This window comes from Sceloporus occidentalis, unplaced genomic scaffold (genome assembly GCF_023333645.1).
Source record: "Sceloporus occidentalis isolate IW3139 unplaced genomic scaffold, rSceOcc1.0.p SCAF_5, whole genome shotgun sequence".
Classification (NCBI taxonomy): domain Eukaryota; kingdom Metazoa; phylum Chordata; class Lepidosauria; order Squamata; family Phrynosomatidae; genus Sceloporus; species Sceloporus occidentalis.
The window spans coordinates 92,166,208-92,182,321 of record NW_028316985.1 but is presented as its reverse complement, the minus strand read 5'-3'; the positions used below and the strand labels follow the sequence as shown (position 1 = coordinate 92,182,321).

Genomic DNA, 16,114 nt, shown 5'->3' with positions numbered 1-16,114 from the left:
TTAACTAAACTTATCTCACACTAGGTCCTGTGTGACACTTTTTAGTATTTAGTCCAGGGTCAATGGCAATGGCAAACCTCCTCTGAACAAATCTTGCCAAGAAAACTTTAGGACAGCTTGCTTTAGGGTTGCCATAAATCAGAAATTTCTTGAAGGCACACAACATTCATGGTCACTTCCTGGTCTGGTTGGTTCCATGATCAGCCATCCCAGAGCACAGTCACTGGGGACATCTAGAAATGTTGTGTCTCTGTTCTGACAACAGCAGCCATTCAGCCACTGTCTGTGATGTTAAGTGAAGTCACCTATTACTACAAAGGTGGGAATTGTACAGACCTTCAGAGGTTGGATGACATCTTCCAACATTGCTTATGTTGGCTGTTGGGAGTTGAAGAGCAACAACATACGGAGGGCTACACAGCTCCCAACTCTGCAGTACTACATCCTTTCTGATACCTCCAGCTATAACTGAAAGCTTTCAGAAGGCTCTTATGTTTTTCATACTGTGGTTTTGGATCCCTTTTCCTTGCGTTTTCTTACACACTGAGGCAAAAGGGAAAAAAGTTAAGCCTTTGCTTCATCACCTTTTCTATAGCATGAACTCTCACTTTTTTGCAATCTAACAGCAAATCAACTACTGGTAAAAGAAAATGTAACTAATCACAGAGATGTCATTACAGATAAAAACTCTTTCTCCCCAAATGATGCTTATTTCAACAATCAAATGTTGTTTCTGACACCTCAGTGAAACCGGTATCACATCATAGTAACGGCCAAACTTGGTGTTTTTGTGAGTGGTGTAATTGAAAACTGACAATTGGTTGTAATCTTTAAACTATTTATTCTTAAACCACTGAAACTAAAATAGACTAAATATGAATTTAGACAATCCCTGTTCATGTGGCAGCTGGTAGCTCAAGTGAGTTGTTAGGATATGTTTATGGTAATTTGATCATTTCCCCCCTTTTACCAGTAGCTTTAAAAGAAAACTGGTCTTTGACAGTCATAGCCAGACTTGCTTTTACAGATTTCAGAGACACAGATAATCTGATTACTTTCCTATTGAATTGGAGCAGTCAGGTTTGCTGGTCACAGTGATTTAAAACTGGATTGTGTGTTTCGTTTCATTTTGTTCTCATGGCTTTTATTTTTAGAAGCACCGTATACATATGGAAAGTCATTATAGCAAAAAGAATGGGAGAGAAAATAATTCAGTAGTCATACTCAGGGCAAGTATCTGTAGCTTGGTGTTACATTTGTTACTAAGACTCTTATTTCCATAAAGGTATATTGTGGGGATCTAGATTAGTCAGGGACCATTAGCTCTAGGCCCTCCACTTTGTCACTCCAGGGATCCTTCCCTTCTCTTTGAAACTATCTTTTCAGTCATGTTGGGAAAGGAACAAAATAAGTGCAAAGTGATCATTCCACATCCACACTGATGCCAGGGCAGTACAAGAGCAACTTGGGTTTCTTGTGCTTGTGGCTACTGATTGAAGTGCATAATTGTTTCTTTCACCCACCATATGGATGGAAGATCTCAAGATCTTTAAAGGGGGGAATTAGTGGGGACTGCCTGTTCTTGTATTGCTAAAGCTGAACCAGGGTTTGGAATTTTATATTTTTAATACATATATTTTATTTTATTTTTTAAAAAATTAAGTACATTTTTTAAAAATAATTTCTTTTGCTACTTCTTAAACTAAATAAGTATCATTTATATTACTTATTGGGGAAATTCTGGAACTTGAGGCCAAAACAGACTGCAGAAATGATCCATTTTGAGACTGTTTCAACTGCCCTGGCTCAATGCTAGGGAATCTGAGAACTGTGGTTTTCTGAGGCATTGAGCCTTCTCTGTTAGAGAGCTCTGGTGCCACAACAAACTACAGTTCCCATAATTCCTTAGCACTGAGCCAGGACAGTTAAAGTGGTCTCAAGATGGATTATTTCTGCATTCTGTTTTGGCCCTTGCTGTATTATTCATTATGTTATTCACTGCATTGGCTGATATTTGCAGGAGCAGGAGGAATGTTTTATTTCTTCTCTCTATTTTTTAAAGCATTACTTTAAAACAAGAGTCCCACTTCCAGGAGCAAATTACCCTTTCTGGTGTGCTACTGCAGTCTAACAATATCTGTACTGAGCTCTTCTGGAATGGACGAGCAACATGACAGACCACATCACTCAGGAGATTATCACATGAGGGACAGGGCATCACTGTCCTGTCATTTGTCCTATCTCTGTCCCGTTCTTTCCATCCGATCCCCGGAAGGACTTTCACACATGACCTGGCATTGACCTTGCAGGGAAGCTCCAGAGAAAGTGATCACGCAAATCACTTTCACTCACAAATATCCTAAAGCTGCCATTCAGCCATTTGGGAAGTGAAAGTGATCACGCAAATCACTTTCACATGAAAGCCAGCTGAAAAGTGCTTTCAGCTGTCATTTCCAGTCTTTTGTAATAACTGAAGAACCCATTATTACCGTGACGGCTGGAAGCACTTGTCAGCCTGCTATCACTTTCACTCGGGTCACAGATGGGATAAGGATGGGGAAGCAATCCCATCCCTATCCCATCCCTGTGTGATAATCTCCTGAGTCTCAAGCCACACCAGGAAGCATGGCTGGCAGTTTCAAGCCATACGTCCCGATGTGGCTTGTGACTAAGCAATGCAACATCATGGAGTGAAGAGTGTTGTGCACTCCTCTGAGCAGTAGCCTTCTGCAGAGAGCATGATTTCTGCCATGAGGCAGATAGGTTTCAAGAGCTATTCTTAGTATCATTTTTAATAGCATTGAATGCATATGTTTGAATTTAACAGGCCTTGCTAAAGAGTTTCACTTGAGCCTAGCAGTTCAAGGTTTGGAACAGATGGGGGGAAATAAACTTCCCTGTTGCCAGCCTACCTATACTATTCCCATAGCTACGATGACAGAAAATGGGCCACATCAATGTACTTCAATTCTGCAAGTAGTCTTTAGTACCAAAGTCTTGGGGAAGCCTAAAATTGCAACCAGTTCCAGCTCAAAACACCTTGTTTTAAGATTTTTTTAAGAAGGAGGGGAGGAATATTCACCAATGAATGGAAAATAGCAGACACTTCTTCCACTCACAAAATAGCGATCAATGCAACAAATAATTACTTAAACCCCTTCTCAAGCTGTCAGGCTGCCAAATTATTTCACTGTTTGGTAAAGGGGCCTTTGTGCTCTCTTTATCTCAAAATGTAATTTGTTAAGGGCAGTATTATTATGTGCAATGAGTACTTCCAAACTCAGAATTACTTTGATGGAGAGCTACTGGGAATGATATATATGTATAAGATTTAAGAAATTAGGTTCCTTGCATTGCAATTTTAACTGTACAGATTTGGCAGATTCTTGTTCTGCTTGTGGAAAACACCATTGCCCTCTAGAGGGGAATATACAAGGCTGTGATAAGAATTTCCAGTTTAAACCACTTAATTAAAAAAAAAAATCATCTGTGTGTTTAAAAATCCTGCAGATTTTTTAAAAACTATCTTTTTTTACTAGCAGACAGAATTATACATCAGGATTGTCAAGAATAATATGATAAATACCAATATGTCATTACTCTGTGAATTTTTACATACCTTAATTAAGAACCCATGAGAAGTAGTTATGAGCAGAACAAATAAAATAATTGAAAATGAGAAACATTTCCGACTCCCCCGAAGAATATTTACTATGAAGCTCTGCCTTAATGAATTCACATTTCTAACCAATCCTAAATCTTCTGAATGTTGGGACCATTAAGTGTACATTCTGTAGATTATGTGGTCATTTTTCTTGCTGCTCATTATCATCTGCCGTTAAGAACATGAACATCTTTAGTCTAGTAAAGCTCTTTCTATGCCAGCAGTGGTGCATAGTCCTTTTTTGTTTTGCTCTGCTCTAGATAAAACTGGAAGGCTTGCTTCACTTCTGCTACATCAACTTAGCTTTTTCTGCTGCTGTTAACTGTGCATTAATTTACTTGTGCTATGCTGTTTCAGTACAATGTAAAAGTCTCTTTGTCTCTTTGTCTCTTCTGTCTTTGTCACTGCAAGCTGCTAATCTGAATGAAGTGGAAAAAGGTTAGTCGCCTTTTAAGCCTTTTTCATTACCTGAGATTACTTTTTCCCTGTCACTTCATTTTCTTTTTAGATATAGGGCACTCTTCCAAAATGATTTCATTGATTCTGTTCATTTAATGCTCATGTTTGCTGTTAAGGTTCAACATAGGGATTTTAATATCCAAGGACAAATGGTTTCAAAAATATCAGATTTGTATATGGACTTGAATATATGTATTGATAGTATGCATTGATAAATCTGTCATTATGACAGTAAAGGCAACTAAAATTATTTATTTGGGGGCTAGTCGTGCTTCACTGTTTATAGGGTATAAAATTAAAGTAGCAATAGATTATTTTTTACAGAAATTTTCTTTGTTACAGTGGATCAGTTACCAGCACATTTTTCACTAGTAAAGTGAAACTGTTGTTGTTATCCAATTACATGTTGTTATTGATTTCCTTCCTGAAATAACACACTTGTGAATCACTCAAGCAAACAGTTAGAAAGAAATCATATTCCCTGGCAAACACTGGAAGTCCCCAGTTGAAATGATGCCTACTCACAAGTTCCCAAAGTTGCAAGAAGTAATCTCTCAATCCGAATTTGATTTGGGTGTTGACCTTTTCATACAAGAAATGAACGTGACTTGAAATAAGTTGTGGCACTAATCCCTACCTTTCAGTATTACGGTAAGGGTTACTGAAGTTAACATACGGGAGAAGCTTTAAACACCCTGAAGTGCTAAGTGTTATTTCAGATGATGGCCTTAACATATTGTTTGAAAATTAAAATTAAACATCTGAAAGCAGTACCATATGGTCACTGGTAAACTTAGCTGTATGTGCTTTTCCCAAGTTAAAGTAGTTTTCATTAGTTTTCATTACTACAGGTATTAATGAATACAAGGTATTCATTTATAAGCAAGGTAAAACCATTATTAAGCATTCTATATTGGGTACAAACCTTTTTCTGAATAGTTTCCTCACCCAATAGCTTTGAAAAGACACCTGTGAGATGAAGCCTTTAGCCTGGCGATGGAGAGAGTATGGTTTGTGAGTAACAGGCAGCTCCTAGATACCTAAATGTTTTGAATTCAAAGAGGAAGAAAAAACACCTTCAAGTTGTCTCCTGGGTCACCTCCTTTAGAGAGGAAAAAAACATCTCCGAGTTTTTAAAAATATGGCAAAATTGCCCCCCGAAAAGAGATTTTTTTTAAAGGTGTGAAGCCATTAAAGTCCACATTCCTGACCTGCAACAGTTGCCTGCCCTTCCTTTAGCTTATACATCAAGTCACAAGGCAGGCCTTATACCAATTCCCATTGGGCACATGGAACAGGATGAAGCTCCTAAAGAGCCTTCTCCACCCTGACATCCTGAAATTATTTGAACCACATTCCCCATAAACCCCAGCTTTTATGGGCATTCATGAGGGACTAGAGGAATGAAAGGGCATCAGGTTTGACATATCTGTTCTAGTTCTGACAAATTGACTATAGGCTTGACTAGAAGATTTCAATTGATGAGGGGACAGTAAGGACAGGTGACCTGCAGGGGTTGAAAGGCTAACACTTTGAATTGGATGCCATTAAACTAAGTAGAGAGATAATATAACTGATAGCAGGACCATTTCAATATATTCTCACTACACTTTATTCACCAGGAAAGAAATTACAGCTACAAACTGCTGCTTCCGAGTTAAATGTAAGAACAACCCCTTGTAAAGAAAATTTCATTAACCCATCCTTAGAGTAGAGCATGGATAGGAATAGGTAGACAATTATATCCATAATATAGCAGCATCTTACGACTTTGTAAAGTACTGCTACTGCCATTTGCTTTTCATGAAGCAAATTATGGTTCAAAAGACTGCCACCCCTCAGGCCCAGTTATGTACAGTTTCAGGGATAGGCATGCCACTTCACACAAGATAACTGGGGTTACCAACCAGTAGACTTGTCTTGAATTAATTTACTATATATACTTGTGTATAAGTCTAGAAATTTTAGTCATAAATTGACTCCAAAAACCTTGTGGACTTACCCACAGGTAAATGTAAGTACTGTACCTAAGCTCTTACTTTAAAAAAATGGAATCATCCCCTTCTTTGAGTAGAGTGCTGGAAGGAAAGAGCCCACTTCATCCTGGGAGAACCCAAAAGAAGTACTTACTGACCCCTGCTACTCTCTTTGCCATAGTGATAATTTTGCCTTTTCTCAGTGTATAGGTGGGAAAATGGTGTCAGTGGTTACTCTTTGGCGTTTGCCCTCAAAGGAGTGCCATGAGAATACATGTGGATGCATTTTCTTAACCCTATGCATGCCTGGTTGCCACACACACACCACACAAGTATCATTTACTGTAGTTTCCTCCCCATTGATCCTGCCATTAGAGGATGCACAAACAGTTATTCCTGCCAGAATTTTGTAAGTTCTTTTTACTTTGCATCATCCTTTATATCCATTGTTATATGCCCCTACGTTTTATCTGCAACTTATCAATGGGTCATATCCGGATCCATGATTTTGGCTCCAAAACCTGCCCTTGACTTATACATGAGGTCAGCTATACACAAGTATATACAATATTTATTTAACATCATCTGTTCACTAACATCTTCCATCTGTTAATTTGGGGCAAGGGTTGGCTATTTGTGGTCCCCAGATGTTGGACTCAGCTCACATCTGTTCTAGATGGAGTAGTCAGTGGTAAGGGATCGTGGTAAATTGCAGTCAAGCAACATCTGCAGAGCCACAAAGTGGACACCTCGATTTAGGGGCAAGAAAGGCTCTTTACATATTACACATGAGCATATTGAGGACTCCAGAATTCAAAATTCTAGGCAATATCTTAGAACAACCAAGATCTGTAATCTTATAGATCATTTCAGTTGCTATTAAGTCCTACTTTATTGGAAATTTTCTTTTTCCAAACTTTTGGAGGATGGGTGAGTGCTGTGAGGATGGGTCAGTACATTTGTTGTTTGAGTGATCTTTTTTTACTTTTTTGGGCCTCATTTACCTATCTACCTGCCTGCCTGCCCCCTCTATTGGGAATGGGAAAATATCCGTAATTATTCAACTCCAGGTCAAAAAACAGATTTCCCAATGTCAGGAAAACTCATTGGGAAGAATAAACAGACCCCTACACATTTTTGTACAGTTTTCTCTTTGTATCCAACATTCTGAAGCATTGTGGAAAAATTATTCTGTAGAATTTTTTTTAGCACATTGTGCAGAATCCTGTTTTCTGTGTAGAATATGGGTTTCCTGCAAAGAAAACAGGTTTGTGCAAAAATAGGTTTTTTTTTCTGTACTGCAATTGCTCTGCAATACTTTAGAGCATTCAAATACACAGTGAATAATGCACAAGAATATTCATTTTCTATTCCAATAATTCATCCTCTTATGCAAGAACAAAACAGTTATGGATTTATATTCCTACTCTCTACACAGTGTGCCTTGGTATCTGCTGAGGTTTGGTTCCAGGACTCCCTGTGTATGCTCATGTCCCATTAAATACAATAGCATTGTAAAATGGTGTGTCTTACATAAAATAGCAAAATCAAGGTTTGCTTTTTTGGCATTTATATTCCCCCCTCCCCTCTCAATATTTTCAAGTTGTGGATGCTTGAATCCATTGATACAGAGGGCCAGCTGTATATTATTACTTAACTTAAGAGAGAGTTCACGTTTGGGTCTGAAAAGGATGGACAAGATGAAAAGAGCTATTGTAAGTGCTCCAAAGATATTGTGTGTGTCTGTAGTTTTCTTTGTATCTTTGTCCCTTTGCACTGCAGATTCTCAAGTTATATTACAAGCCTCTTCTGAAATTCCAAGAAGAAGTTCAGAAAGAGGTTTGTTAGGTAAAATGGAGTCTGCTGTTGAAGAAAAGCAAAGTAAAACCTCAGTTGTACACATGCAACTTGCTCCACAATTCTGGGATCTGGTCTAATCAATCTTGGTTAATGTCTTACTATCTTTGACACTAGTTTTAAGCTACAGTTTCTGCTGAAGATGACAACAGCAAGAAGACGTTTGTAATTAGTTTACCTGAGAGTGAGAGTTTTCCCTAGTGAAAAGATATTAGCACTAACTGGCTTAGTGTTACCAAACCGAGCTATAATTTTTAAGTGTGGCTATAGCAATTACATATTTCAACATGAAGGATTTCTTTGTGGTCACTAAAGCATAGAGGTGGAACTTGAGGGAGACATGGAAAGGGGGGGGGGGAATGCAGCAAAAAAAAAAAAAAGAAGAAGAAGGAGCAACAAAGGTGGATTAAATAAAAGATAAGTGAGAAAAAATGGCAAATCATTGATGGGATATACTTGCTTCTGTCCTGAGCCTAAAAGTGTCAAAGCAGGAAACAGGCATGCATCTCTTACTCACTGCCAACCCTTATCCAGTTTCAGTGCAAACTAGTGGAGCAGTATTCATTTTCAAAAGAGGGAAGGCCCAGCAGTTATATAAATATTTCATAAGGAGACCATGTCTTTTGTTGGCCATAGGTAAAGGCCAGCCTTAGATCTACTGAAAAAGCCTGATGACAGCTATTTTCTCCCCGTGGCTGTTTCCTACACTGCTGCATTAATATGTGAATCCTGGAGCAATGTGGATGATACCCATATTTATAGTTCTCCTTATGAAGTAACATCTTTCTTCTTGGCTACACATCATTCCATCATTTGGGCCAGATACGCATTTCCTATATACTGTATATATTTTACTGGGAAAGCCTAAAGGCACTGGATCCTGTCTGATCTTGTAAGCTGAGCAGAACCAGTCCTGGATGGGCAGCCGCTGATGAATATGGGATGTTGTAGGCTATTTTTTCAGAGAAAGGAAATAGCAAAATCACCTCTAACTATTCTTTGCCTAAGAAAACTATATGAAATCATGGGGTGCCTTTAAGTCAATAGGTAACTTGAATGTGCGCACACACACACACACACACACATTTTATTGAAGTGGCATGGAAAAGTAGTTTAAGTGCTACTAAGTAAAGGTTGAAAGGAGCCTCTGTGGGTTCACATGTTATATGTTTCTATTTTGCATAGAAGAACTGGAATCTCTTTGCAGCATTACAGAGTTAAAATGCAATGTACTGAATATTATTGTGAGTGGGAGAGAAGCAAGTCCTTTTAGCCATGATGCTGTGTCAACTGTATTTAACCATCTTAAAACGTCCGCTGTATAATAATATAACATTTTAATGAATTGTTACTTATCAGTAAGAGAAATCTAGGGACATCTATACACTACAGGGAACATTTAAGTGAATGGGTATGTCAGTCTGCTAATGAAATTTTTTTGGGGGGGCAGTCCTGAATGTCTGAATCTTGCTGCCTTGTTTTTTATAAACATTGGCCTGTTTTGTTTCTCAAGTTCTATGATGGTCTGCTTATGCTGATTTGATGTACTTTGATACAGGTGAGCTATGTGAAGAAAAGCTGGATTTCTGTGCCCAAGAACTAAACCCCTGCCAGCATGACTCAAAATGCATCCTGACACCCAAAGGATACAAGTAAGTCCTGTACCCTTATAGTCCATTGTGTCTGTGTTTGTAATCACTGCTTTGTCCTCTAGAATGGCGGCAAGCTTTGTTTTCACGGAGGTGAATTGTGCTGTCAGTACTGATTCACAGGAGTTATGATCACAGAATGATGGCTCAATACATCTCCTCCCCCCCCACACACACATACTTTGGTTTGTATAAAGCCCCATGTAATAACATGAAGATTCTCTGTTGAGTGACCAGTTTTCTAGCGCTGTGGATTAAGTATGGACAATGACAAATGGAGCATTTTTATCCTCTGTGACAATCCACACAAAATCCTTTCAGTTACTTGGACTAGGAAGTGAATAATTGCCTTAAATTAAAACTGGATTATGAAGCTGCAATTACAAAATGGGTTATTAGCAAGACACATTGGGAACAATTATATAATAAGGAGGTTCATCACCAGGAAGGCTAATCTTTAATTAACTGACATCCTTATTATCATTAATTAGTATGCACACTTGAAAAGTGGTTTTTAATGGACTTTAGATGAGTAGATTTAGGAAGCCTGCTGCTCTGATATGCACCTGTTTTGTGTACTAGGTTTCGTTGTGCCAAAACTACATCAGACCAATTGTGGGTTGTCATACTAAGTACTTTTAAATACCAGCTACCTTTTTTAAATCAGCATTTTAATTTATTAATTCATGTATGCATAGGAACAGCAGAACATACACCCATTTAGTGGCACTAGCTTTTTGTTGTGCATGGCTTCTTTTTGTTCTTGTTCTTAATGTTTGGTTCTCTTTGAAGCATTACAGGTGGACAGAGGTAGAAGTAGAAAACCAGAAGTGATAATATTGATGCTTGTAGTGATGGTGGGGAGGAAAAATATAGCCCTGCAGAATTATTGAATAACCAAATGAAACAAAACTCACCGTATAGCTTCTGACTTTGCTGTCTGCAAAAACAAAAGCTGTCATCAGCCATTGGCATTTCACAGTGTATTTGTAGTATGTATTTGGTCTAAGGTCTGTAACTTGTAAAGCTTGCCTCAAAGAGAAGTTTATTGATCCAGGATCCAACAATGGATTTGTGTTATACTGCTAGTATAACAAAACAAATTTCCTTTTCTTGCCTTTAACCTTCTGTGGCACCCATAATTTTGTCCCTGTGGGTTTCCCAGCCATCTAGGGCAGAATTTGAAGGAACTAGCGAAAAGGGATAAGGGTAGGAGCAAGGTATGTGTATCACCCTCATCCTAATTCTTCTGATGAAGCTGCTTGCATCAGCTTGATACTAAATACAACAAAATCCAAAATGCTCAAAACAGAACTTTATTGGGAAAACTAAAAAGTACAAAATACATCATGCAAGCTTTCAGAGCTTCAAGCTTCTTCATCACACAAAGATGTTAAAAATCATGTAGGAGATGAACAGTGATAATGTCAGAGTTACAGGCCTACATTTTGTCTCAGATGTTACTTCCGTTGTCAGTTTAGATGATCTGGCAAGATCTCAATGCAGGTAGAGGCGATTCCCCTTCTTGGCCATGTAGGGACAGGAAGTAACGAGGTAGTAAAAGACAGGCAATTAAATGATACTAACTGCTATATCTAAATCCCAAAAATTCTATAGTTTCCAAATAAGGCTAGAGGATACCCGAACAGTGGGTGCAATAAAACTGCTTTTCTGAAACATAATTCTCATATTGATTTTTCTGGAAAATAGTAGACTTTTTCACACAGTTCTGTCTTGCATTCCTCTTCATGTCTGGAAGGGGAGTAGAGACACATTTGTTGATCCTGCCACCTTGACTGTGTTTCTGATGGGTTGTACCTGAAACCTTCCACATGTCAGAAGGAAAAGTCTGCAACCTATTATTACTCCTACAACTGCACAATTTAGAATCCTGTTCGTTTGGGAAGATTGCCATCAGTGCAGAAGCCAATCCACTGTAGATTTTTTGGCCTTGGTTCTTGGAGAGCTGCTGGGAGGAGCTGCTGGGGTGAGCTGCTGGAAGTGTAGGGGAAAACGTAGCTAACAGAGACATTCATGTTCTAGTTTCTCATGTGAAAAGGACTGTTCAAATAGAGCTTGTTAAGTCTTCTCAGTATCTGTTCTCTTGTGGTGTTATAATCACATGACTCTATGAAAAAAACTTGCTGTATCATTTATTGTTATTTCAGATAACATGTTAATTTAAACACTGCCTATATGTAGTAGTTCTTAAATGCATAGACTTTAAAGTAAATGATGTAAAGGGTCATGATTCTGAAACTATATTTGAATTTTTCCTTCTTTTTAATATGCTTTTCTTTTCATTACATAATGAATGACATGTTCAGATTTTTATTGTACTTTATTTACTTTTTGACATTTTACACAACCTCATAGTTAGGCAGAGGATATGAGTTTTTAGCAGCTTTTTGATATGGAGAACTCACTCAGTCCCCGATACAGGAAGTTTGTTCAAAAATCTCAAAAACATAAACAAATCTTTGGATCAGAACAAAGTCTCCTCTCCCCAGCCAAAAAGAGACCATACGTGACATCCTGGACAATAGCTGAATAATGAAATATCTGTGCTTTTGAAAAACTCATCAAGAATGCAGACTGTATTTTAAAAAATACAACTAATGATAGGTGGTGCTACGTTCTCTTTGCTAGCACACAGTTTTTGAATCTTTCAAAACTATGCTGTCCCTATCAATGATTTTAACAGAAAAGAAGTAGGTAACTTGGTGATTACTATATCTGCATAGGAAATACTGTCTCTAGAGTACACAGTTTGCAGACTTATAAGACTTGTAAGACAAGGAAATGTGGAAATGCACCACCACCTTCCAGCACTAACTGGTAATCTCTTTAAATTTAGCAAGCCTATTTGGAGATCATTGGAGGCTGGTCAGTGAGCCCAAAGGTGTCAAGAAGCCTAAAAGCCAAACACTCCTTTAGCCTTGCAACTGACACAATTCAGAAGGGTTGCTTTGCAGGCAGTAGTGACCTAGTGTCCAGTCAGTTGTCTGACTTAAGACTTTGTTTCCACAAGGATAGAATATAGTTTTTCTTCTTGAACTTTTTTCTGAAAATCTGAATACCTTCTGAATACTAACTTGGACAAAATAATCTTTATATGTGTGCTAAAAACACCCAAACTAAAACTTGGATAATGTTTCACCTTTGTTAGATGGAAAATGCATTCATGATCATATGAATTTATGTGGACTGTACTAATTCTTTAGTTGTTGTTTTAAAGTACATGACTGTAAGCAAAAAATTGGAATATTTGTCTGGATTTCTAGCTAATGTTCATATATTTCCTAATTTTGAAAAAGAAGTATTTGTGTGATTACAGTTGCAAAGAGAGTTGTCAGAATGATTTATGGGAGCCCTCGAGATGTGCAGCCTGAATGTTTGATATAATGTCATATAATCAGTCAGAAAAGCGAACAAGACAAAACTTGCAGACATTAAATTGTGGTCTTTCATGCAAATCTACGTTTTAATCAATATATCAGTTTTCAACACAAAGCTCTCTGAAGTGCTTTTTAAAAAAGTACAATACAATGTAACTTGAAATTTCACATTTTCTTTCATAACCAGCATTGCTCCTTATATCTTTTCTATCTTTTCAGTTTCAACCAATTTTTCCCACAAGCCTGCTGCTCCTTTGTAGGGACTTACTTTTACCTGTATATTTTTTTCACTCTATAGATGCAATTGCACACCTGGCTATATTGGAGAACATTGTGATATTGACTATGATGACTGCCAAGACAACAAGTGTAAAAATGGAGCACAGTGTACTGACGCAGTAAATGGTTATACTTGCATATGCCCTGAAGGATACAGGTGAGAGCAATTAAGAAGGAAATGGCAAAGTACCTGTTAGCACAACTGAAGAATAATTAATTTCATATAATTGTGTCTTTGCATCTAGTGGGCTTTTCTGTGAGTTTTCACCACCAATGGTCTTGCCTCGTACCAGCCCATGTGATAATTATGAGTGTCAGAACGGAGCCCAGTGCATCATCAAAGCCAATGATCCAGTCTGCCAGTGCCTGTCAGGTTACCAGGGTGATAAATGTGAAAAGCTGGTCAGTATTAACTTTGTGAACAAAGAATCCTACTTGCAAATTCCCGCAGCAAAGATTCGTCCTCAGACTAATATCACTCTCCAGGTATGGGCAAGGGATTCTAAAATAAGCTGGTCCTAAAGTGCATGTTTTAGTGTAAATCAGTACTATATTCTGTGGGATCCATCCTTTTTTCTGACAGCAGTGGATACATGTTTAAATTGACAACAGTATTTACAGCCAAATTAACTATTTGGTAACCAGCATAGGTCAAATAACATAATCTTTGTCAGTTGTTCTCCACTGCAAAGAATAATGGTGTGGGTAGGGGAGAGCATGTTCAGAAAAAATGTGGCATAGGTGAAAGGCTCTACCCGCTTCTTCCCCTGCTGTTTTTCTTCTTCAGCTGTGTCTTCCTAGCTGCTTTTCCCCATCTATGTTTTCCTAAATATGTTTGCCGTATGAAGGTGGTTTGAAGCATTTGCATGTGGATATTCAGGAAACAGGCAATGGGTGTGAGGAAAGGTTATGCTTTTCAGGAATCCATTCCCTAAGTGTACTTTGTGGCAAACTTTATGGCAAACTTGGGGCTGCCAGTATGGTGAAGTAAAGCTGTGACTCTGAAGGTTAGAGAAAAATGCTATTTAAATAACATTTGCTTGTACTGATGAGAAGAAATATTTTAGGTTACTGTATATACTCATGTATAAATCTAGAAATTTTAGTCAAAAAATTGACCCAAAAAAAACTGAACCGGCTAATCCATGAGTCAATGTAAGTACTGTACTTTAACTCTTATAAAAAGGGAGCCATCCCTTAGTAAAAGGCAGAAGTGCAATCTGTCCGGAAAACACCGAACCCTTCTGCTTTTCCATCCATCCAGCCTTTAGTGGAAGCACAACAGTTATGCCTGCTGCAATTTTGTTAAGCTTTTTTGGCATTATTTTCCTTTGCCTCATCCTGTAGATCCTTTGTCACATGCCCCTAAGTTTTACCCTCAATTTATACATGGCTCATATCAAAATCCATAATTTTAGCCCCCAAACCTGCCCTCGGCTTATACATGAGGTTGACTTAAATTTGAGTATATACGGTAATTTATTTTAAAAATTATTTATTAAATAACCTGGTTGTTTAGTTGGTTGTAATAACTTTCTTTGAAATAAAACGTGTTTGTTTAGTGACATTGTCTTCTAACAGTTTTTTAAAAATGTATTACAAGATTGCCACAGATGAAGATAGTGGAATTCTACTATATAAAGGTGACAGAGATCATATAGCAGTGGAGCTGTACCGTGGACGAGTAAGAGTCAGTTATGATACAGGATCATATCCAGCATCTGCCATCTATAGGTGAGCCAATAAACAAGGCTGAAGGGATTCTGTAGTTTGAAGGGAATCTATCCACTGATGGTTTCTCCTAAATATAAATCGACAGCATAAAGTATTTCAAATGATAAGTTGTTTGAAAGTGTAATGTCAACCTCCATGGAAGTGAAATTTGACAGCATAGGCAGTCTACTTATCAATTAAAACTGATGCTAAATGAAATTGTTACCTTGGCTTTGTAGTTCGTGCTGTCCTTGTACCTACTCAGGCAGCACTTTTTCTAGATTTTGTTTTTGTCAGCCACATTGTGAAAGGATCTTTGCCTTCACTGTAAGTGATTTCATTATTTGTCCCAAATAACTTTCAAATGAGACACTAAAAACACTCAGAAATCGTTATGTATCTGTGTTTCCCAGAACATTATATCCTGAACCAGTTTCCTGAACTGGCTGTTTTTGCACAGAAAAATCATTTTGCAATCAAAGAAGTATGTTTCTAGTTACCTTTTTTGCACAGAACAAACATCATATTTTAAGTGTTTACTGTGTGAAGAAACCATGTTTTTCTTCACAATTTTTAACAAAAGTCCATGTGTGTCTCAAAACAGTGGGGAATATTTTGCATGAAAAACATGTTTTTCACGCACACACAAAACACACACATGCAAAAGAACAGTTTCTAGAAACACTTCTTTGTGCAAAACCATCATTTTGCACAAAAGCACCATTTCTGCACACACAAAACAGTGCATTACTGCAGAGAACAATTACCTAAAACACTTTTGAATGTGCAGATGAAAACTGCACAAAATTCTCATCACTGTATTATTATACCTGTGTTTCCCAAGTGTTGGAAACCCCATTTTTCAAGCAGACAATGAATTATTATTATTATTATTATTATTATTATTATTATTATTATGCCGCCCAATCACTGGGAATCCAGGTGGCTTACAACAGAGGGGATAATAGACGGTTCCCTGCCCTCAGGCTTACAATCTAAAATAACAGTGAATGTGCTTTCCATCCATCATTTGAATTCCTCACAGTCCTTGGTGGTGCCTTTACCAGCTCAAGCTTGGAGACCATACATGTCTGCTTAGCTTGGAATTTTCCCACCATG

The 16,114-nt window shown here is 37.8% G+C and overlaps 1 protein-coding gene across 9 annotated transcripts in view; it reads left to right on the top strand.

The window, feature by feature from the left end:
• Nucleotides 1–16,114, top strand: part of SLIT2 (slit guidance ligand 2) — a 260,613-nt gene that overhangs the window by 233,533 nt on the left and 10,966 nt on the right. For 6 of the 9 annotated variants that reach the window (XM_089524738.1, XM_089524737.1, XM_089524746.1 and 3 more), the window contains 5 exons: nt 4,076–4,102; nt 9,515–9,608; nt 13,302–13,439; nt 13,528–13,768; nt 14,886–15,016. In XM_089524738.1, the coding sequence (XP_089380864.1) occupies nt 4,076–4,102; nt 9,515–9,608; nt 13,302–13,439; nt 13,528–13,768; nt 14,886–15,016 (631 nt within the window). The remainder of the gene's footprint in view (nt 1–4,075; nt 4,103–9,514; nt 9,609–13,301; nt 13,440–13,527; nt 13,769–14,885; nt 15,017–16,114) is intronic. The other 3 variants (XM_089524744.1, XM_089524741.1, XM_089524739.1) reach the window with 1 other exon arrangement.